We start from the raw sequence: 24584 nt of genomic DNA, 5'->3' as shown, positions 1-24584 counted from the left end.
AGAAGGGTAGTCATTGAACATTCTGAACCTTGTTTGAAGTCAGTAGGTCGTATGACCAAAGAGCTATTGAAATTCAAATTTGTAAATAAATCATTTAAAATAGTGCCAGATGTAAATTGACAAAATAAAAGTGTGTGCAATGTGTGTCTATGCCATCGGGTTAGCTACAACCAGTTTTGAACGTTTTAGGAGTAATGGTTAAAGAGCTATTGATAATTGAAAATGTTGAATTGTCACTATGTTGATGGTCCCTAACTACTGTTGGTGAACGTAAGGAATACTACAGGCGAATATCCGTCGAATATCCAACTTAAAACGGTCTTTACCTCGGTCAAATACCGTAAATCTAATAAGGTGAAGTATCATACGAACTCATTCATAGAATCTACCCTGTAAAGACCTTTATTATACACAGATTCAAAATAGCTGTTGATAACAAATGTGTATTTTGTGGTTGTGACCCAGAAAATCTTGACCATTTATTTTGAGACTGTTCTTATGTCAGAAGAGTTTGGAGTGAGTTAGAAGACTTTATTTTAAAAGAAACGACTATTATTAGAAACTACTAATGATTAGTTATTAGTAGTTATTATTTAACGACTATTATTAACGACCTGACTTAACTTTCATTGTTCATTTGTTTATTTTGAATGGAAGATTATTTAGCCATAAACTGAAGTGGGCAGAGAACAAACCCCTCTTCACATTATTTAAGATAATTTCAAAATAATATTTCAATTCTATCAGTAAATGTAAAAAACTAAAAGCAATACGGACCATAAAACTTTTTGACAAATTAAAAAATGTATTTTGATATGTAATACCCCTGTCTGTTAGGTTTATGTACTCTTGTTTGTATATTTCTGTATCTGTATTTGTTTTGTTCATCCAGCGCAGGGGTTGATAGGACCCGGAACTGGAACGCTGGCTGACTAGCTAATCAGTCAGTGTCATTCAAATACACCAGCTAGTTCAATAAGGTCGGACTGTTGTCAGAATGGCGATAGCGTATATTCTAGTAAGGCGTTTCAGCAGGGTTTTCCAATTAAATGTCAAAAGACAAGATATTATGTTTTCAGGTGAGTACTAGCTAAAAGTGTTTAATTCATGTCCCAACTATTACACTTTGAGTAATGCAGACTTCCATAAAACGTCAGGGGGTGTGTCGCTACACCACTGTAGGAAATTAACGATACAATGAGTTAACTAGCTAGCTAATTAACCAATCGCTAAATCCTTAACGAAAAACGTCTACTGGCTAGCTAACTAGACAGATTTTCAAACGAATGTTATTTCTACGAAATCATTGCTTCAAAAACAAAGTCTGTTGGCGTTAGCTACGTTAACGTTAGTTAACTAGTTATTTAACAAACTAACTGTAACACTAGCCCAGCCAAGCAAGGCCAACTAGCCCAGCTAGCGAACTACAGTAGTTGGCTAATTTGATATAATGCATGGCTTGGCTACATCGTCTTTTTCTGCTCAACCCTAAATAGATAGCTAACTAGGTATTTACGAGAAAGTACCCTGTTAATGGGAACCTGGAGCTAACTCGCCAACAGTTATTTGTCAGTATTGGCTAACTAATGAGGGTTAACAAGCTAAGTAATATCTACATCTGTCAGAACAGAGTATGATTGGTCAGAGGTGTCGAACAAGAATCAAATCAATATTGGAGTCACAAACAAAACCGTTGTAAATCACCCTTGCACCACATGGCTATCATTGTAATCTCATGAAATCATGTATTGCATGATTGACCTAGCTAATGGGTTGGGGAAGCATGTAATGTTTCTGATTTACAGGAGTGAGACACAAGTCTACAGTGCATTATGCTACACGCCCAGACTTGCCGAAACTGGCTTATAGAAAAGTGAAGGGGAAGAGCCCAGGGGTAGTGTTCTTGCCGGGGTTTGCCTCAAACATGGGTGGGAAGAAAGCAGAAGCCCTTGAGGAGTTCTGCCAGTCACTAGGCCACTCCTACCTAAGGTAAGTTGGCTATAGTATTTTCAACTATTTAAAAAAAATAGTCTCATTCATGCATACCAGTATGTCAGTCCTTCAATTAGTCAGGAAAACCAATTGCTGCAGATGTACTTGGTCTTTCCAGGTTTGACTATACAGGCTGTGGGTCTTCTGAAGGTGAAATAGTAGATGGCACTGTTGGCACTTGGAAGAGGGATGTTCTATATGTATTGGACGAGCTTGTGGAGGGGCCACAAGTAAGTAGTTCCCCTCTGTTTCTATGATGAGACAAATTCTAATCAGCCAGTGTAATCCAAAGTATTGTTAGCTGAAATAGACCTGCACAGTCTATTGTATAATAGTGTATAACCATTTGGGATGGTAGTTGATGTAAAACTGTTACATATTCCGTTGCGAATTGTCCACTGAGTTAACAATTTTAGGGTTAATATACAGGATTTTAGGGTTAATATACCTCGACTTGGGCTTCAGTTGTATAATAAGACTTTGGGTCCTCCGGCATGTGTAATTGACACTAGAGAGATCAGTGCTGTCATTTAGAAGATCATTTCTGATCTAGCTAATTGTTCTGATATTGCAGATTCTGGTTGGCTCCAGTATGGGCGGCTGGCTGATGTGCCTGGCAGCTATAGCTCGTCCAGAAAGAACTGCGGCCATGGTTGGCATCTCTACAGCAGCTGACCACTTTGTAACTGTCTACAATACACTTCCTATTGAGGTGAGTCAGCATTCAGAATAATCCATCTTGAGTTCTCAATAACCTTAACAGGCTCTGTATACAGAGCCATGCACATTTCCCCTAATGACAGATGCTTGATTAAATGAGTCTTATCAATACACTGAAGGTGGTTCAAAGGAAAGGGACATGTGCATTGTACAGGTAATTTCCTGTATTTACTGAACATTGAGAGAGCAAACCACACACAAGTCAGAGTATATTATAAAGTACATATTTAATTATATGAGCTTCACCATAGCCCTGTGACTCTCCGATCAATTCAGTGTCTATAAATGAATTCTCTGAATGCTTACAAAACAGTTCTTAGTATAATTTATAGCCAAGACACACCCATCTCAACTCACATGACTAATAACAGATCTTAGGAACATTACACAAAGAACATTTTACTTGAAAGAGAAGTATCCCATAGCTAGATAGCATTAGCTATACATTATTGTTCAGTTTGGTCTCCTAAACTAAGTTCCTATCTCATTCTTGGTACCACTTAGGACCAAAACATTACCTCATCCAATGGCATATATCAATTGTCAATTCTAGTTACTCCCATCTCACATACACCCCCTCCTGGACAAGATCAGAAAAGACAGTGAGCTTCCTAGGTCATATACTAAATCAAGATAAGGGCAACCTCAGAGGGGACATACAATAGTTACAGACACATTCCCATAAGAAGACAAGCCTCCATTCTGTCCTCCTCCCCTTCTGATATTCTTCATAGTATCACATGGTTTAACAGATACATTGACATATGAAGACAAGCCTGATCTCCCCTCTGGGCCCCTAGTGACTAAGTCCTAGCAGAGAAGGGATAACTGCAAACTGCCAACAGTATTATCCAAAAGAAGACATCCTAATGACATATCTCACATAAGCATTATTATGTGAATAAAACATCTTATTTATCAATGTTACCTAACTAATTCTGATTCAGCCACGACAGTTTAATCTTGAAATTGCAAGAACAACATTTGGATGGAATTAAAATTGAAACATCTTTACTAAGCACATTTTTTAAATGGCTGCCATCTTAGATAATGTCTTTACCCCCAAAATAAAATGGTATCGTTTTGTTGTCGTCATTGTAGGTGAGGAAGGAGATTGAAGAGAAGGGGCAGTGGGTGGTTCCTACCAAACACAATGAGGAGGGCTCCATCACGTTCACCACAGAGTTCCTGAAGGAGGCAGAGCAGCACTGCGTTCTGCAGAGCCCCATTCCAGTGACTTGCCCGGTGAGGCTCATCCATGGGATGAAGGACCAGGATGTGCCTTGGCACGTCTCCATGCAGCTAGCTGAGCGTGTGCTTAGCAACGACGTTGATGTCATCTTGCGCAAGCATGGCCAGCACCGCATGGCAGAAAAGGAGGACATCAAGCTCATAGTCTACACCATCGATGACCTCATAGACAAGCTGACCACGTTGGTTTGAGTGACCAAATCAGGACAATGCTGTGGGTGACTCCAACCACCCCGACCCCAACTTTTCCGCACTCAGGCCGTTTGGTTCCCAATGCGTTACATAATCGAAGGTGCTATTGTACCTAACACACACGGTGAAGAAAATGAACTCTTGTGTTTTCTCCCGGCTCTCTCCATGCCTTTTATTAGGATTTGTATTTACCATTGCCATGACACTTTGTTCCCACTACTACCAAACTTCTTGGGCCTGCTGTGAACAGTTTTGATTTATTCCCACAATGTGGTCTGATAGTTATTCCGTTAAGCCTTCAATGAGTAGGGATCACTCCTATTAGAGTAGCCCATCAGGTACAGATGCATTATGTCCATTTGTGAGACATTTATTTTATCCACTGTCAATTTTATTCAAACAAGTGTGATGTGCCTTTTGTTATATTTATGCATGTACTCTTAAAGACCAATAGGAGGCAGCAAATATCAGCACAGTATTTTAGGCACTTCACCATGTATTTGTATTATTATGAATCCCCATTAGCTGCTGCAGCTACTCTTCCTTGTGTTAAGGCAGTTCTACAATGTCAGTTATGGTGTGGCAGTTCTACTATGTAACATGTCTCCAGCAGAGGAAGGAGGGGGTGTTGTCTGTGGAACGATCGGTTGAAAAATAACTTTACTCAACTAATGTTTGATTCTAATGCTGACGTCCATGCGTTGCCCATTTCTTATGCTGTCTGTATTAGCTGTTTGGTTCAAATGCTGACAGAACATGTGTTTGTATTGATTTGTCCATGCCATTTAATTTTGCACATAAGGTCAGAACAGAATATTGACTATGACAACTCATGTAGAACTGAGCATTGTGTTATATTAAAATGTATTTTACCGTTTTGGTGTAAAATATATATTATGGTGAGTGATTTTAGTGCAGTCCAGAATTATAACTTTTTATGTAATTTCAACAGTCACTCTGGGTAACTTTTCAATGTTGGCCCATGTTGGTTTTGTTGCAAGTATTGGCCATTCCAAAATGACAAAGATTTCAAATAATGATTGAACAGTAGCATGAGATGGCCTGGTATGTTCGACTGGTCTAAGACGCACAAGTAATTAGGTGAAAAGCATTGCTGTGTAGGAAGCTCATGTTTTAGTATAGTCAACATTCTGATTTAACTGGATAAAATGCCATGTGTGGCTACTACGTCAAACAGTGATGGTAAGCTGTCGTGTAATGTGACCCCAGATACACTGCCTAGCACATTGTCAGCTAAAAGTGGTTAGGACTTGATGTCATTGGTTTCCAACATACACTGCATGACCGAAAGTATGTGGACACCTGCTTGTCAAACATCTCATTCCAAAATCATGGACATGAATATGGAGTTGGTCCCCCCCTTTGCTGCTACAACGGCCTCCACTCTTTTGGGAAGACTTTCCACTAGATGTTGAAACATTGCTGCGGGGACTTGCTTCCATTCAGCCACAAGCATTAGTGCGGTCGGGAACCGATAAGCAATTAGGCCTGGCTCGCAGTTGACGGTCCAATTTATCCCAAAGTGTTCGATGGGGTTGAGGTCAGGGCTCTGTGCAGGCCAGTCAAGTTAATACACACCAATCTCGCCAAACCATTTCTGTATGGACCGCACTGTCATTGTCATGCTGAAACAGGAAGGGCCTTTCCCCAAACTGCCAGTTGTGAAGTGTGATTCATCACTCCAGAGAACGCATTTCCACTGCTCCAGAGTCCAATGGCGGCGAGCTTTACACCACTCCAGCCGACGCTTGGCATTGCACATGGTGATCTTAGGCTTGTGTGTGGCTGCTCGGCCATAGAAACCCATTTCACGAAGCTCCCGTCTAACAGTTCTTCTGCTGATGTTGCTTCCAGAGGCAGTTTGGAACTTGTTAATGAGTGTTGCAACCGAGGACACATGATTTTTTACGTGCTTCAGCACTCGGTGGTCCCATTCTGTAAGCTTGTGTGGCCTACCAATTCGCAGCTGAGCCATTGTTGCTCCTAGACATTTCCACTTCACAATAACATCACTTGCAGTTGACCAGGGCAGCTCTAACAGGGAAGAAATTTGACAAACTGACTTGTAAAGGTGGCTGCCTATGACGGTGCCACGTTGAAAGTCACTGAGCTATTCAGTAAGGCCATTCTACTGCCAATGTTTGTTTATGGAGATTGCATGGCTGTGTGCACAACCTTTATGCACTTGTCTGCAACGGTTGTGGCTGAAATAGCTGAATCCACAAATTTGAAGTGGTATCCTCATACACTATAAATACAAAAGTATCACAACCCCTATCTGGAATGTTTCATCTTGTGAAATAAGTTTGTTTTCGACATGTTCTATATCACAGTTAAATGTTTCTAGGTGATAGTACTATGTTGCAGAATTGATGGGCTAGCTCACTGTATAGTGATGCTAACAATGCATCTGAAGCTGACGCCGATAAGAAAAGTACCAGAACTTATGGATGAACATTTTAGGATGGGCCTAACACATTCGTTTCCACATTTTCACTTGTTTATTTCTCTCATACTGTACATCAGATAGGCCTCTTTTTTTAAAATTTTAAATGAGCCATTTCCAAACATGTATAGTGTCTTGTTTCTGATATATATTATACATACACACACACTGCTTTCCTTAATAAAAGCTCAATGTTGACCAATTTAAGAATGAGATATGCTTGTCCTTTACAGTAAATAAACCTAAATATTTGTTAAGTCGGAGTGGAAACCAAGTTTCTCTACAGGGTCTCTACTATGTGATCCTCAGTGCTAGACTTGTCTTTAAGAGCTTGAAAGCACCAGCCCAGCCAGACAACTTTGTGTGAAAGGCCTATTTCTATATCAGAGCTCTGGCACAGAAACAGGTTGCTAACTTGCAAGTTTTCTGGTATTCATTCCTTAGGGCTTTCTGCATTCCCTGTGAAAGAGAGTTGTGTTCCCTTCACATCCGTTTGTGAGATTCCAGCCCAGAGACTCTCACATGCCACAGAGCAACAGCTCACGTCTCCAGCTTCAGGTAAATCTAACTTATTTCTGCTACCTTTTCCAGAACTCCCTTAAATACCGTTAACAGGTAGGTGGTTGAAAGCTATGAGATGTTGCAGCTGTGGTATATTTTTCCAGATGCATAATCAAGCTGTCTGATTTATTAAAGTTTGTGGGGAAACGTAGGCATATTATGTTAGTGTCATATATTGACAAAAACATTTTGTTTTGGTCATTTACACAACTGGATTAAGATTTTATTTTTTCAGGTCAGAAGCAATCCCAAAATAAGATGTTTTATCAATTACTAAACAGAAATGTGCAATACCACTATTTTTTAACATGGTTTTTGCTGCTTCATTCCTTAAGGAAGAGGAAGCTACTTGATTCATCAGACTGATGAGATCATCAGGATACTGGGATCCCAACCAGGACCAGTGGGCTTACACTGTTCAAGAACAGGTGCCTCCACATCTACCATTGTATTGTGTGTATGGATTTTAATTTTATTATGTGAATGGATTTTGTATTGCCTTTGACCAGTCCAAGCTTTCCACCTGTGTAAATATGTATGGGTGTTTGTTTGCATTGCCATGATATATTGCTCTCTCTACCCAAGGGCAATGAGCACTGGACACAACTAAGAAAAGATGCCAAGTATTACATGGATATGGGACACCTGATGTTCGACCACTCTATGGCTACTTAAGTCGCCCATAGATAACCGTAACGAGACCCCAAACACGTCCTATTCAGAACACGCCTTACGAATTCATATAATGTGTAACTCTGCTGTTGGCATGCGTTTTTAAATAGTCAGATTGCATTTATGTCTTCCAGTGAAAACAACAGGCTCTTCTTTATGGAGATGCTGGGTAATGCTTGTATTTACCTTGACAGGTGGACAGTGACCGATGGTCAGTAGATGTGTTGTGGAGATGCTGAGCAGGTACAGTGTTATGGACAGTAGCATCACCTCCGTGAGGGTGGATGAATACAATCACTGCGCTAAATGTGCTTTCTCTACAGCGTTGTCCTTGACGTAAGAGTGTATAGCTTGCAGAATGCATTTACTGTATTTACTGTAGCCTATTATCCTGTTTATTCTGTCAAAATAAACAGTTAAAGGAAAATTCAGTTTTTTCGTATGTATGTTTAGTTTCTGCATACACGTTTTTTTCATATAGCATACGCTACTGTATTTCTGTGACATGCATTTAAGTAAGTATATGAATATAAACTATTTTATAGGAATTATAAACATGTGGTTTCGTCGAGATGAAGACAAATATGCCTTGATTCGACTGACTTTTGAATCAAACAGTTTCTTAAATAATCCCTCCTTTCTATGCCTGTGATACGTGGTTGTCCCACCTAGCTCTCTCAAGATGAATCCACTAACTGTAAGTCACCCTGGATAAGAGCGTCTGCTAAATGACTCAAATGTAAACGTACAACAGATCAATGTTTTGCTCAACATAGAGAAAGCACATACACATAAATCATGGTAGTAAAATTAACTGGTAAAGATTATACACAAATCATGCAAATTGAATCATTGATGGCCTACAATATATTAATGAAATAATTGGAATGAACTCCCAGTAAATTATTGAAGGGTAATATAGTCCTAAAACCATTCCTGGACATTTCCACTGGATGTTGTGACGTTTCTCCCGTTTGGCCATGAATTCATTCCTTAAATGCCCTGCCAGGGGCGCTGAGGCATCACTGAACTCGCGTGGCTCTGAAAGCTGTGGCGAGTCGGAGAACAGTTGCTGAGTAGGGATGCTGAGCTTGGTACTGCACCCCTCAAAGATGTACAATTTGAACAGCATGTGACTGCAGATCCGGACTAACGACCAGGAACGGAGAGAAGCGGACCATACATTCATTTAAAATTAGTAAGTAAACGAATGAAATGGAAAAAAATAATGTGCTGAGACGAATGACATTCCGAAGGGGCCTAAATGTATTGCACACGCGATAATAAATTAATCCATTTTGCTTGCACTTGCAGTATTTTCCCTTGGCGGGAGTGTATCCAGACCGTTTTGCCTAAGTTATTTCCATAGCTCGAATGTCCAAGAGGAACTTTATTTTGGGGGGTATCCATTTGCCTTTTGGCTATCTATGCAAGTGCATTATGGCGTTTCATAAATCCTGCCTTGGATATGCTCTCCAGTGGCGAGTGACACCGCGCGCATCACGGGACCACTACGTATAATACATTTCTTTCATATTTACCTTGATTTTTTTTTAGAGAGAAGTATCACTCACACGGTTAAATTATACATTTCTCGATATGAAACTAGAGGTGTCCGAATATGAAGAAAATTGCTGAACTTTACAACTACGTTATCTGCATCTCATTGAAGTCAGAGGCTTACGCATGCCCGCATCTAGCTATATATAGCCTACATATGACATCAGAAATGAAAGCGCAGGGCGGGATTCTGAGTGAGCTGCATAGAGTACATTATTTATGAATACAAAGAATACACAGAGAGCAGTGAAATTTTTACAGGCAGCCCAATTCTGATATTTTACCCAATTGTTGGCAAAGGAGCTGATCTGATTGGTCAACAGACCAATTAGTGGAAAAAAATATCAGAATTGGGCTGTCTGTGTGTGTTAACACAGCCATAGTGTATGGTTCCAGCAGCATAGGCCTACACATCTGACACATCCTCAATCTAGATGGCAGTTCAATTGTTATGTATTGGCCCACAATAATTGATTAAATTGAACCCTTTCCTTGCCGTCCCTCTTTTGGAAGGTCTCTAACTCTGGCAGCCATGGCTAACAGAGGACCCAGCTACGGACTGAGTAGGGAGGTTCAGGAGAAGATAGACCAGAAGTATATTCTGGACCTGGAGGCCAGACTAGTGGACTGGATCATCTTGCAGGTTGGGGGGAACATAGAGCGACCAGAGCCTGGGAGACTGAACTTCCAGAGCTGGCTCAAAGATGGAACAGTGAGTCTCTGAGCCAAACTCTGGCTGACGTAGGGCAGCAGGTAGCCTAGAGAGGAAGGCACATAGCGCTAAGTCACTATGGATAGAAGTGTCTACTAAAGGACTACAATTTAAACATAACCTCATGCCTTTACTGTATTCTAAACCTAACTCTTAAAGATGCAGTCCGGGATCTTTTGTACAACAAATTTGTTACACCATGTCATAATGTGCCATATTTGATAGCCTTGGGTATTATGGGGTTTCTTCTCCAACCAACCCCTGATGAGGCTGGATTGGTGTAAGCCAGTTGTATCCTGTCATTACATTTCATATCTCGTTACAGATTCTTTGTAGGCTCATTAACAGCCTATATCCCCCTGGTCAAGAGCCCATAAAGAAGATCCCAGAGACAAAAATGGTCTTCAAGCAGATGGAAAAGATCTCCCAGTTCCTGCATGCAGCTGAAGCTTATGGGCTGATCACCGGGGACCTTTTCCAGACTGTGGACCTGTGGGAAGGTACAGCTCTCCTAATACAGTGGTGATTCCACTCCAGCATAAACTCACATGCAAACTGTTAGTTGTTATGTTAGATAACTTCAGGTATGTAAATATATTGGTTCAATATAATAACTTTCTGGAATGGATTACTTTGTCAAATCATAAATTTTCTTCTACAAAAACAAATTTGCATTATAGTCAATGAGGACCAACTAAAGCCAAATATGATATTGAAATATCTGTCTGGTATGTTGCGTGACTACAGGGAAGGATATGGCTGCCGTGCAAAGGACCTTGTCGGCTCTAGGCAGTATGGCACTCACAAAGGATGATGGTCAATATCGTGGTGAACCTGATTGGTTTCATAAGTAAGAAACTAATCAACTAATTATGTTTGAAATGAGTCCTACAAAACAGCAAAAATTGTCAATTTCTTTATTAAATACCACTCTAAAATTAACTATTTACAATGAGTCTCATTACCAAACACCCACTACCTCTCTCATCTGTTTGTTTATGCATCCATGCTATTACTGTAGGTGTAGGCCTTCCTATCTGACATAAATTTGAATCTCTCTTGCACAAACATCTATCACTGCAGGTAACTAACCAGTTGTGTCTCTCCTGTGCTTTCAGGAAAGCTCAGGGAAACCGGCGGGAGTTTTCTGAGGAGCAGCTGCGTCAAGGCCGTAGTCTGATTGGCATGCAGATGGGCGGCAACTCAGGGGCGTCTCAGTCTGGCATGACAGGGTACGGCATGCCACGCCAGATAATGTAAAAATGTCACTTGGCTCCCCTATACGGATCCAAAGTTGCTCTCTCATTAGCTCAGGGGCAGCGTGAAGTTTCCCTGATGATCTCTCTATAGGGGCCCTAGATGTCACTTCATACTGAAAATCTGAGCGCTCTAATGGAGCATTACAGACATCCTTCAAAAAAAACCTTTTATGCGCACAGTGGCTCTACAGCTGCATTTACACAGGCAGCCCAACTCTGATATTTTTTCCACTAATTGGTATTTTGACCAATCACAGATCTTTTTCCAGAGGTGATCCAATTGGTCAAAAGACAAATTACTGGGGGGAAAAAATATCAGAATTGGGCTGCCTGTGTAAACAGCCTTCACTCAGTTACATGGTCAGGTGTGTCATTTCGATCAGTGCGGATATATGTTGTCTGTGAATTAGACTGGTGTTCCAAGGTTTCTGTCAACACAGTTGTGACACGACAGCATGGAACTGTGCCATTGTCAAAGAAGACATTTTTGGTTATTTAGGAAAGTCATTGTAATGATAGTCACAATAGTATTACATTAGAGTATTCTTTATTCAGGTAATTTACAGCACGACTAGTCTTATTTTTTACTACAGTGTGGAATGTGAACGCTATACAGCAATTTTCTTTCACATAACTTGGTTGCATGCTAATGTTCAGTATTGAATGTATTTTCTGGTTTAATTTATATTACTTAATGTACACAGATGTATGAGTACTGTGTGAAATGTATCATGTTATATATTTACAGAATTTTCCCCCAATTGGTTTCAAAATCCTCTAGGCCTCTATGGATTAAATCCTTCATGATGGTTTGGACTGAAAAATCTCCCCCATTTGTCCTTTCCTCAAGCGAATTGCTGTTCCTTGCGACAGGGTAGGTGAATCTTAGCCAGCTCGCTGTCACAGTCAAGCACCAGATGGTTCTTTGCTCTCTGGGTTATGGCAAATTCTGTAGTTCCAGCCAATCCTGTGCACATGTCCTAGTCATTGATGACAGTTAACCATTAAAAAACATGAAGCATAGACCTGTCAAATAAAGTTCAGAGTAAATGTTAGCCATATCAGAAGCAACAAATTTAATTCCAGAAGTCAAAGAATACATCAAGCAAACATTTGTTTATTCAATAAGAGGAAACTATATCCAGGTACTATTATTAACCACATAATGGGACTACATTTTGTAATAGGCTGCATTAATTAATTTCAAAAGGATAACATAATGCTGTCAACAGTAACAGCAAATACTGGAATGTTAAAACTGGACAGAAACATTTATACTAAAAACGGCCAATCTTCCTCTGGGAAGACTACAGGTGGACAGCAACCCTCTCAATCAGCTACGGGCTGTTTATCTTCATCCATCTTTCTCTGAAAAGAAAATCAGTGGGATATTCAAATGGGGGTATTAACTCAATACCAAGAACACCAGCTAAAACAGATCCCCTAAAAAGTCTCATATCTTTCCATTTGGTCAAGATTCCACAAGCATAGGTAAAACTCGCTTAAATCAACAATGTTTCCCTATGAAGGTGATGATTATTCAAGATATTTATTGTTAAAAATGTACATTTGACAGTAAAACCTGAAGAATGTTGAGAATGTATTGTGGGCTCCAAGGTCAACTACATTTTCCTACCAATACACCACAAAGTAAAGATTCATAAGAATGACTTGTTACAGTTGAAAATTACCTTCAGGTTTAGGTAATGTGCCTCACTGCTACAGTGGACTGATTTGGCTGTATTCTCATTGGTGTAGAAGATGTTGCACAGCTTGCAGAAGAATCCAGTCCTTGGCACCAGATAGTCTAACCCTGCAAATAAAAGGACAGAAAAAAAACGTAACTTGTTTTTGTCCTCCCTGATATCCCCATCACCCATGATCATTAAAAAAAAGACAGCCAAACTGAAACAGAAGTCAGTATCTCTCTAGTCTCTTACCAACTGGGTTGTTGGGTTGATAAGGACCCAGAGGCTCCTGCTGCTTCTTCTTCTCCTCCTCTCCCTCTGGGACAGCTTCCACACCACTGGTCTCCTCACCCTCAAGGTCCACACATACCCCCTTACTATCAGACACAGGTCGCTGGACATCCTGGCCATACAAACACAATCATGTCTATCACATATTCATTCTATTCAGCCTGAGATTGCGAGGCCAACACCAATACATCATTTCACTATTCTCTGTGAAGCGTATTAACTGACTACATCTTGACTAACTGGGCAACTATAAAAGTATTGTTCACAGAAATGCCTAAATACATAAATATTTCAGCAAGCATTTCACTAAACAAGGTAATCTCTCACCTCGTTTAAATTGGGGAAACAAAATTATAGCAAATAACCTTCTCTTTCACCACTGGAGAGTGGCTTTTGGCTGACTGGCCATTAGTCTCATCTCCATGGCGATCTCTTGTTCTTCTGTTGTTCTGACTGGCCAACCACAGCTCATACTTGACTGGAGGCTTCCTGTATCCAGAGTACAGAATACAATGTCAACCCAGTACTTGAACTCATATAGTCCAGTTTAACCATATAACACAATATTATTGTAATCTGAGATTGATATCAATTGGAAGAATGAAGTATTCAACTAGCAGTGGACGTTGGCTGGATAGGATATCAGCATTCTTCAAATTCAACTTGAACTCATTTCCATCATCTACTCTGCTGCACACTTCCACTGTATATTCTTAGGGGCTATTGAAAATTACTTACCAGGATATCAGTGAGTCTCCCTTTTTGCACAAACTGACCCTTATCAGGGTGCCGTAAAATCTGGGAGGACGTTGGAAGCACTTCTTCACCATTTTCTGAGCGGCTTCCACACTCTCAAACTGGATATAACACTGGAGGGGGGAAAGAAGAAAAGTGAATCCTTTACCAATAGAAAAACACATTAAGTCCTCCCTAAAGAAATGGGCTGGTGAAACCTTACCTTTCTATGAACCCAGTTCAAATGATAGCCAGTGATTTTCCCAAAAGGCTGGGCAAGCCGTAACAGAGAGACGTCCGAGTACTTCTGCCGTGGAAGCAAACAAATGTAGATAGATCTCCCACTGGGACTCTACAATGACAGAAACATAGTCACATTACACATAATACTAATCTTTGTGTTACAAATATTGACTATATGCTAGGTGTGTAGCTTAGCTTATTACAATTAATTCATCAAATGCATAATGTGTAAAGCATAGGTACTACACCAAACCAACCTCCAACTTTTTCTGTGAATAGCACATTCTAATATCGACAGGTTTCCCCAACAACTGTCCTTTGCCTTTGTAGAATTTCACCATCTTATGCGCTTCATCGGTAGTATCAAGCTCTAACCATCCCTGCAAATATAGAAAAAGCACAACGGCATACAAACTATGATAACATTATTTCCATCCCATAAACAAACTAGATAACTGATCCCCAAATAACATATGGGCAAGTAACATAATTATGAACCTACCTCCTGTCTGAAGAAGGATATGGTACGGTTTACAACTTTCACGTTTGCTCGCTCTGCCAGTTTCAAGATGGCCACCTCTACGTCTCTATAGCCCTTTCTGATTGGGCTAATATGGACAACTTTTCCATCCTGTAGAAAACAGTCTTACTGAGCAACCTACAAGCAATAATGTTGGATAAAAAAACTACTTCTACACTTTTGATACATTCCAACTACACGTTTCTAAATTAACCATGTAGTCTAGTGAACCATGTAAAATACCAACCCATGAAGAATCCTTTGACTCTGCAAATAAAAAGAAAAGTCATTTGTATAAATTATGATATGCAGATTGTCTTTATTTGTTTTCCACATGGGCAGAACAGTAATAGTTATGTCCTTTGCTGCCAAGTAAGAATGTTTTTCATCATTCATTGCTTACCCATTGACGCGTCCTCTCCAGTATCATTGTCGAGTTCATCCAATGTAACAAAATCATCCATGTTATCAGGGAAATCCATGTCATCCATATCGTCCTGTTGGAATAAGTACAGAACATCAATAAGTTAAAGAATTAAGAATGTTTCAAGTTCCAAAGTGCTGCAACAGAACCACATCGAATCTCATGACAAATATTTATGAGGTTGTTATGGGAAACTGTCAAAAGCTGCTCAAACACTGAAGATGTAAGTATGCAAAACTGTATTCAATGGTCTTGAACTATGATGAAGATCCATATCTCTTAAAGCTAGGACATAAATCCTGTGGCTGCACTATAACAAATCGATAGACAGCTTCAAATCGTATTAAAACCTGTTGGTCAGATCAACATGTTGATCAAACCAGTTAAGGCTGAACAGCTACTCATCCATACATCTAAAATGTCTGGCTGACTGGCTGTGCTTCAAAGCTGTGCCACTTGAACTCAGTCCTACTATGGGAGCCTTAAGCACCTGTTCTGGATTACTACTGACAGGCTATGTTTTCAGGAACTTGTACAGAGATGATTCGATCACCTTTGATATTCAACCATGGAAAGTAAAGAGAAACCCTTCAGAGCTGATCTCCATCATTTAACTGATGGAATGAATAAACCATGAGCATGTCATTAAGCCTACATAGAGATAAGCCATGTCATTAAGCCTACATAGAGATAAGCCATGTTATTAAGCCTACATAGAGATAAGCCATGTCATTAAGCCTACATAGAGATAAGCCATGTTATTAAGCCTAGATACATTGCATGTTATGCTACCAAGCAAACTCAGTATTCCAACAATCCATGACTGAAACCGGGCATTGCCGACATGAGTCACAGAAAACATCTCGACTGTTTGTCTGCGTTGACGAGGTTCAATCTGAGCTTCAATCACAAGTGTCAGATCGATTTGATTTGCCACTGAAACCATTTCAGTGGTTCTACGCATAAGATGCCCACATCTGTTTCAACTGATCAATGGAGGATCTCAACCAAACTACATTCACTGGAATGCACTCAGAACTTCAACCAAGCTGCTTTAAGAACCCATTGCTGGGAACCAACATCTTGTTTACTCGACAAAAACGTATTTTCAATTCTGCGAACAATGCCTTTCTTGGTTCAGGTCACACATATGAATGACAATAATTCCTTACACCATGTTCATGAAAGCTCTCCTGTTCCATCATGTCCTCCATTGAGACGTCAGCATCACACTGAGCTGGATCATCGGCAGCCTTTAGGTCAGAATCCACCAAGGTATTGTCTGCCAACAAATCTGTGCTTTCAGGTTCCCCCTTATCTTTAGAGTTAGCCACCAGAGAGGCACTTTTGGAAGGAGCAGAGTCGTTAGTATCAGCTCCAAACTTATCTAACAAGCTTTGGTCATCTTCAACCTGGACGCTCTCTTTGTCTGGTTCTTTGTTTTCCAAATCAATGTCCTCCCCCTTTCTCTCATTCTTGACCACCTCAATCGTTTCCTTGATCTCCTCGTCCTTGATGTCCTGCTTTACCTCTTCCTTAACCTCCTCTGAGGAGCTTTGTTGACCTTTTCCTTGTTCCACCACTTTCTCAGCAGGTTGTTTGCCTGTACTGGATCCCTCTTTGTTTGTGGAGTTTGAGTTCTTGCTGGTCTCCTCGCTCTTCTGTCTGCTGCTTTGGCTTTTACTGGAATCTGTTCTTCTGGATGTGGTGGAGTCAGGACTTTCTCTACAAGGCAAAAACCATTGAGGTAAACTTCCCTGACACAAACTTCCCGACGAGGCCCACAGGAAAATTGGTCTGGCCGCCATTGCCCCAGGTGGACTCTTACTTACCTCAGACGCTTCAGTGACGATGACAAGCTGACTTTGACACTCTTTCCATTGATCTTGAGGGGGTTGGAGTGGTAGTACTTCACCATAATGTCAGCATCCTTCCAATCTACCATCTCAATCAGGGCCTGCAGATGGATAAGGAAGAATGTGTAAGAGAAAGCTAGAGGTGGTGGTTAATAACGGAGGTGTGTGTTGATTGATCTACTCCAGTCATACAATTCCATGCTATTCTGAACTTAAAATAGATACACTGCATTGTTCCATTGTTTTAATAATGTTTTTCTATTTGAAAGAGACATTTTGAAGATTTGATTGATCACAAGCAATATGGAATTGATTCAATTCCATATTGCTCAAACCTTACCTGATCACTCAAAAATGACGAATGTCGCACATCCCCAAACATCTTGGCAAGATCGAGAATCTCAGATTCTCTTTCTTTCCCAGGAGATACACGGGAAAAACAAACTACTGTACTGCTAACTTGTTTGTTGGGGCGTTTTCCTGGTGGTTCATCCGACCTTGGCGTCTAAAGGAAAAAACAAGCTCATGCTGGGAATTCTGTGATTAAGAATACAGAATCTCTAACTTTTAAGAGGCAGGTGCACTTACATAAATACTGCACACTACAGGTGACAGGTACAGAGTCAAACCATTTCCCTTCACAATAGCTTTGCTTTCACTGTAGTGATCCACCATATTGACTGCCTCTTTGTGCGAACTTAACTCCACAAAGCCCTGGAACAAAAAACAACAGTGAATCTGCCAATAGACAAACTACACAACATAAAATGTTTTTTGTTTTTTTAAAGACAGAACGTTAAGAGTTGAGTGTTTAAACTTGAGGTTCTTATCAATTTGTGTAACTTACCTTGCAGGGGAACACCAGATGTTTTACAACTGTGCCGAATGGCTTAGCCAAAGTCACCAAGTCTTCAACAGCAACAGACCCACGGGGATATTTAGCGACCACTACCTTTGTGCCAGCCTGACGCAAAAGATCACACATTCAAGCATGCATTTTATTTTTATTGAACCTTTATTTATTTAGCATGTAGACTTAAGCAAATAAACTTCATTATAAGAAGTGAATGGAAAAAATGCTTCATTTATTAGACAACACAATGACACAGAAGGGGCATTACCTTGGGCTTCAAATGGTGTCTTTCTGGTGCAGACCAGACTTCACCTAAAGATGAAAACATGTCAAAAAAGATTACATTTTCAAGTGGTTTGCCATTGGGCCTTATTTGGTCTGGCTCAAACTTGACATTAGGACAGGACATGAGGTTATCACCTCCTACGCGGTCTGAGCTATGTTGTCTCTTGTAAGGCATAGCAGGACGTGGCGCTCTTCTGGGCGGTGAATTAGCATCTCTACTTGGGATGGAAATTGGTCTGGAAGATAACAAACAGTGCTAAGTAAGAACAGGATGGCTAATTGTTTTACATTATGACATGCTTGTTTTCACCATGAAGCTTTATTTCATGACCCTCACATTTTCTTCCCTTGGACATCTTGTTTTTCCCAATCTGGGAATCTGTAAAAAAATGTTTTTAAAGAAGACAAAAACAAATCAAATTTGAATAAAACCAGGTAATAGGAAATACCTCTGCTGATTGATTTTGTGATCTGCATCAGTTTATTTTCTAAGTTTTACTTTGCATTTAAGCACTTACAGACGCAAGAGTTCCCGACAGCCCTCTGCATGGCGTAATCCATTGAGATGATCCTTCCATTGCTGTGAAAAAAGCAAACTCATATTAAGCAAAAATGAATGTCATTACGAAAGGTTGAGTGTTCTGATTAAAAGCATATACTTGTTGACACACTCCAACAGCAAGATTATTGAAATATAACAACGCTTACCTTAGTAGAATTCAACATACAGAAGCATAGCGAGCATGTGTGTGGGTAAATGTTGGGTACAACTCCTTGAAAATCTTCCAATTGATAGGAAGAAGGTTGGCTGTCTGATGTTTTTTCCGTTGAGGGCCTAGTGTGGTGGGAATCTTTTCTTGCCTCGGCCTGCTCTGGTCGCACCTCTACTTTCTTATAGTCAGTGTCACTATGGCTGCTTGACCGGAGACGGAATGCAGGGGGACTGTCCCGTTTGCCGCGGTCTTTAACATCTGTATCCTCTTCCTGTCCGGCGATCTTTGGGGAGGGCTCTCCATGCTCCTCTTGCTTGGCTCGATTGGCCTTCAGTTGCATTATCAGATAAGGCAGTGTCTCCACACTGATCTCGTTCTCTGGAATCTTGGCCAGAGCATCCACGTCTTCTGGAGAGAGCCCCAGAGTGGCATATAAATTCATAGCGCTCAACGCTCCATCACCAGATCCTTTGCGTGCAGAACTTTGACCCTCACTGCCCGCCATCCTCAAATTTCCAGGGCACACAGAAGTGTATTCTGAAATGGGAGAATAGTTTGGATTCAGTCATTTCAACAGATGGCTAAAGTAATGAGTAACTGTGATGACTGTGGGCGGAGTGCACTTCCGACTACATCAAGTCACTGTCAGCCGATACAAAGAAACAGGTTGTATTTGACTAAAGTTGTATTAAAAAGTATGGATTTCAGTAGCAGACTAAACTACACGATTTAAGATGAAGTTGAGCCATGAAGTTAAATCCGCTTTGTGTTTTGTTTCCTTGCCACGATATATCAATATTTTTATCATCCCGGCCCTAACAACCGCGATTTTCAGCACTGAATGAATAGCCCACATTTATAATTTATATACAGCAGGTTTTTTAAGGTCCAAATACTTTGGTCTGCCTGCTTCATGTTATCATTTTTGCCATGGAAAAAATATTGCGATACTGGTATCATCCCGGCCGTAGTAGTTTTTTTATAAAAACTTCATAGTTCCAGTCAGTCCACACTAGTTGCCGCTTAACTCCATCATCCTAAATCGTGGAGTTGAGTCACCTGGGATTTCAGTAGTGATGGGACACTGAGGCTTTCTGAAGGCTTTAGCGCTTACACCAAATTGGTAACAGAGAAACTGTGCTTTGTGCAGAAAAACAGAGCTTCATTATTTGTTCACAATACACATTAGTGACATCTGCTGGTCAGCAATAGCAGCGTGTGATTACCAGAGAGGTATTTTTGTGTTTTCATTCTAACACTGTGGCTCAGCAGTAAGTGTTTGGCTTTAGTAGCCTGTAATCAGTTGGAATACCAGGTTTGCATCTTACATCATGCTTCCCCTTTTGCCTTCAAGTTGACTATTTCTGAAAAACTAAATCTACGGCATTATTTATGATGCTTAAGACAGACACTTATACTATAATAAATGAAACCAATTATTTGAACAGGGCAGAATGAACATTTTTCAAAATAGTGTGCCAACAAGATTCAAACTCATACGCTCACGTCCCTGAATGTTCCATAGCCATTCCTCTACCAGCTAAACTACCTGTCAGGTAAACGTTTGTTTACAATCCTAACTATATTTGTAAGTACGTGTGCAATTTTCGAAATGGTGTGCCATCAACAAGATTCGTCCTCATACCCTCACGTCCCTGAATTAATCAATAAGGCCCCAGGGGATGTGGTACATGGTCAAAATACCATGGCCATGGGCTGTTCTTAACCACGACGCAATGCGGAGTGCTAGGAAACAGCTCTTAGTCATGGTATATTGGCCATTTATCAAACCCCCCAAGGTGCCTTATTGATATTATAAACTGGTTGCCAACTTAGAGCAGTAAAAAAATGTTTTTTTGTCATACCCATGTTATAGTTATACGGTATACAGGGCTCGAACCACCCAGTTTCTGATGTTCCATAGCCCCTTCCTCTACCTGCTAAACTACCTGTCAAGTAAAAGTTTAAGCGTAGTAGAGGTCGATGTTTGAAAACAGCTTGGAATCGAAAAAAAAGCACCGGAACCAGGTAGAAATCAGTTGGCTCTCTCAACTCGAGGTTTGAAAAGCACGTGATCAAACGAGGCTTCGGACGCCATTGATGACGTACTTCTGATAAAGTGATACACCCATAAGCACACCACTTCGCGATTTCGACGCATGCCTAGCCGCTGGAGCATCGGTATCAAACGTAACTAGGCACACTGCGAAGGTTTAAGTGTTACAGTTTAACAATTATCCGCTGAGCGACTCGATGTAGTCGGAGGTTCAGTCCGCAAAGTAGTCTCCGTTCATCTCCATTGATTTCACGTACATCGTGGAGTTAAGAAAAAGCTCGGCTAGTTGCTGGTTGGGTAAAAAAGTATAGGCCCAAATTGAGACTCCTTAGTATTGACTGAATGCCTACCATCTTCAATTCATTCCATGGTTAGCTTGATCGTCTTCATTTGCAATGAGCAATTTGATGTCCCTTGCTGAAAAAAATACGTTTCCCAGAATATTGTTGCACGCTAAATAAATACATTCTCCATGGTGGAGAGGCCTTCAATACAAGAGCTTTGTTGTTAACGTTAGCTACGCATCTTTAACTCTGCAAAACGAAGCTCAATATCGTCTTACCCCCCGGATAAAAAAATATTAGATATCAACCAAGCGCTATGTCAATGTATTGTTAGTTACTAGCTCGCGCTGGTGTTACCAAGCTGCACGCAGCACTTGGGAATGCGGCCCGCTAGCATGCAAGAAGTAGTTTACCAAAGCTTTCTAGAAAATTAAGCAATATCAGATTTTTTTGGCCTGAATGTTTGAGCATGAAGATCAACTACTACGTTGAATTCAAATTGTGATTGCTGTAAAACATACCTTTAAAGAAGTCCCCTTTCAGGTATTTCGTAAAATGTTCTAGCTAGTGGCTACAGCACAGTTTAAGTCCTATAACGTTACAGTCTGGCTAATCGTTTTTTCCTGCACCACAAAGTGTGCAGGACGGTAAGCAAACGTTTTCATTGGTCAGTTTAGGATGTATGTCAACGGAGAACTTCCGCTCTGTCGTTTGGAAGGCAGAGTGGAATATTTGCTCACTATCAGAAACACAGACACATATTATTATTACCTTCATTCAGGATGCCCACACACTTGCGCAATCTGAACTCAGGGGTAGACGTAACATAGTAAACTGAAGTATGGAATACTTCAATAAGAATGATATGTTACGTTTCGTATGCTACAATATGCATTCAATTGTGGATGTCCATTATTCATTTCTTATGATAGTGTAACGAGCACGCTTTTACAGCACAGTCGATAGCACACTGGACTTCGGGCTAGAAGTTCGAGGGTTCGAGACCTGCGTCCCTGCCTGTTTCATTACAATATGTTATGAATTACAATCCGTATGATGTGCTATGAATTGCCATATATGTTATTATGTTATTATACATATTTGTAAAACATATACACTACCTTGAAACATTTTGGGGTCACTTAGAAATGTCCTTGTTTTTGAAAGTAAAGCAATTTTTTTTAAATAAAATTAAAATAACATCAAATTGATCAGAAATACAGTGTAGACCTTGTTAATGTTGTAAATGACTATTGTAGCTGGAAACGGCTGATTTCTTTTATGGAATATTTACATAGGCGTACAGAGGCCCATTATCCTGTGTTCCAATGGCACGGAGTGTTAGCTAATCCAAGTTTATCATTTTAGAAGGCTAATTGATCATTAGAAGGCCCTTTTGCAATTATGTTAGCACAGCTGAAAACTGTTGTTCTGATTAAAAAAGCAATACAACTGCCCTTATTTAGACTAGTTGACTATCTGGAGCATCAGCATTTGTGGGTTCGATTACAGGTTCAAAATGGCCAGAAACAAAGAACTTTCATCTGAAACTCATCAGTCTATTCTTGTTCTGAGAAATGCAGGCTATTCCATACGAGAAATTTCCAATAAACGGAAGATCTCGTACAACGCTGTGTACTACTCCCTTCACAGAACAGATCAAACTGGCTCTAACCAGAATAGAAAGAGGAGTGGGATGCCCTGGTGCACAACTGAGCAAGTGGACAAGTACATTAGAGTGTCTAGTTTGAGAAACAGATGCCACACAGGTCATCAACTGTCAGGTTCATTAAATAGTACCCGCAAAACACCAGTCTCAACGTCAACAGTGAAGAGGCGACTCCGGAATGCTGGCCTTCTAGGCAGAGTTGCAAAGAAAAAGCCATATCTCAAACTGGCCAATAAAAAGAAAAGATTAAGATGGGCAAAATAGGTGTTTGGATCACAAAGAAGAACATTCATGAGATGCAGAAAAAAATGAAAAATTGCTGGAGGAGTGCTTGATGCCATCTGGTGGTGGTAAGGTGGGAGATTTGTACAGTGTAAAAGGGATCTTGGCGAAGGAAGGCTATCACTCCATTTTGCAACGCCATGCCATACCCTGTGGATGGCGCTTAATTGGAGCCAATTTCCTCCTACAACAGGACAATGGCCCAAAACACAGCTCCAAACTATGCAAGAACTATTTAGGGAAGAAGCAGTCAGCTGGTATTCTGTCTATAATGGAGTGGCCAGCACGGTCACCAGATCTCAACCCTATTGAGCTGTTGTGGGAGCAGCTTGACCGTAAGAGACCATCAAGCCAATCCAATTTGTGGGAGGTGCTTCAGAAAGCATGGGGTGAAATCTCTTCAGATTACCTCAACAAATTGACAACTAGAATGCCAAAGGTATTTAAGGCTGTAACTAATGCAAATAGAGGATTCTTTAACAAAAGCAAAGTTTGAAGAACACAATTATGATTTCAAATAAAAATCATTATTTATAACCTTGTCAACGTCTTGACTATATTTCCTATTCATTTTGTAACTCATTTCATGTATATATTTATGGAAAACATCGACATTTTTAAGTGACCCAAAACTTTTGAACAGTAGTGTATGTTATGAATTCCAATTTGTTGTGGATAACGTGAGCTAGGTGGCTAACGCAAATGTTAGCTAGGTGGCTAACATTAGCTAGGCTAGGGGTTAGTGTTTAAGATTAGGGTTAGGAGTTAGGTTAAAGGGTTATCTAACATGGTAAGTATACTGAACAAAAATGTAAACGTAACATGCAACAATTTCAAAGAATTTACTAAGTTATAGTTCATATAAGAAAATCAGTCAATTCAAATAAATAAATTAGGCCCTAATCTATGGATTTCACATGACAAGGAAAAGAGATATGCATCTATTGGTCACAGATATATATAAAAAATATCTGACATCAATGAGACAAAGTCCAGATATTTCTATCTCTGTGCATTCAAATTGCCATCAATAAAATTCAATTGGTTCGTTCTCCTTAGTTTATGCCTACCAATACGATAACCCCACCACCACCATGGAGCACTCTGTTCACAATGTTGATATCAGAAAACCGCTCACCCACACGACACCATACATGTGGTCTGAGGTTGTGAGACCTGTTGGTTGTACTGCCAAATTCTCTAAAACAACGTTGGAGGTGGCTTATGGTAGAGAAATTAACATTAAATTATCTGGCAACAGCTTTGGTGGACATTCCTGCAGTCAGCATGCCAATTGCA

At 40.3% G+C, this 24584-nt stretch overlaps 3 protein-coding genes across 6 annotated transcripts; 2 read left to right on the top strand and 1 right to left on the bottom strand.

Moving 5' to 3' along the window:
• The first annotated feature begins 900 nt into the window (after window positions 1–900).
• Window positions 901–5029, top strand: LOC112231211 (palmitoyl-protein thioesterase ABHD10, mitochondrial-like). Its single transcript, XM_024397839.2, has 5 exons — window positions 901–1079; window positions 1806–1989; window positions 2111–2222; window positions 2567–2704; window positions 3814–5029. The coding sequence occupies exons 1-5, from the start codon at window positions 998–1000 to the stop codon at window positions 4153–4155; spliced, it is 858 nt and encodes a 285-aa protein (XP_024253607.1). The 5' UTR covers window positions 901–997; the 3' UTR covers window positions 4156–5029.
• Window positions 5030–8876: 3847 nt separating this feature from the next.
• LOC112231210 (transgelin-3) lies at window positions 8877–15163 on the top strand. Its single transcript, XM_024397838.2, has 5 exons — window positions 8877–9053; window positions 9929–10127; window positions 10453–10627; window positions 10875–10977; window positions 11246–15163. The coding sequence occupies exons 2-5, from the start codon at window positions 9948–9950 to the stop codon at window positions 11385–11387; spliced, it is 600 nt and encodes a 199-aa protein (XP_024253606.1). The 5' UTR covers window positions 8877–9053; window positions 9929–9947; the 3' UTR covers window positions 11388–15163.
• Window positions 12421–22015, bottom strand: LOC112231209 (matrin-3). 4 transcript variants are annotated; one of them, XM_024397834.2, is made up of 21 exons: window positions 21856–22015; window positions 18990–19531; window positions 18800–18861; window positions 18619–18660; window positions 18417–18517; window positions 18265–18308; window positions 17991–18107; window positions 17732–17857; window positions 17484–17648; window positions 17120–17244; window positions 16460–17012; window positions 15267–15360; window positions 15111–15130; window positions 14846–14974; window positions 14601–14723; window positions 14324–14452; window positions 14104–14234; window positions 13731–13854; window positions 13327–13477; window positions 13078–13199; window positions 12421–12754 (listed from the first exon to the last, which is right to left on the bottom strand). In XM_024397834.2, exons 2-21 carry the CDS (start codon window positions 19497–19499, stop codon window positions 12716–12718), a joined length of 2907 nt encoding a protein of 968 aa, XP_024253602.1. In that variant the 5' UTR covers window positions 19500–19531; window positions 21856–22015; the 3' UTR covers window positions 12421–12715. The 4 variants fall into 4 exon arrangements, with proteins under 4 accessions (XP_024253602.1, XP_024253603.1, XP_024253601.1 ...); XM_024397835.2 differs by lacking the exon at window positions 21856–22015 and adding an exon at window positions 21401–21420; XM_024397833.2 differs by lacking the exon at window positions 21856–22015 and adding an exon at window positions 20860–20989.
• Window positions 22016–24584: the final 2569 nt, after the last annotated feature.

The sequence above is a fragment of the Oncorhynchus tshawytscha genome, linkage group LG33, assembly GCF_018296145.1.
Source record: "Oncorhynchus tshawytscha isolate Ot180627B linkage group LG33, Otsh_v2.0, whole genome shotgun sequence".
Lineage (NCBI taxonomy): Eukaryota > Metazoa > Chordata > Actinopteri > Salmoniformes > Salmonidae > Oncorhynchus > Oncorhynchus tshawytscha.
The sequence above is the reverse complement of the archived record's forward strand: the minus strand, read 5'-3'. Positions and strand labels throughout refer to the sequence as shown.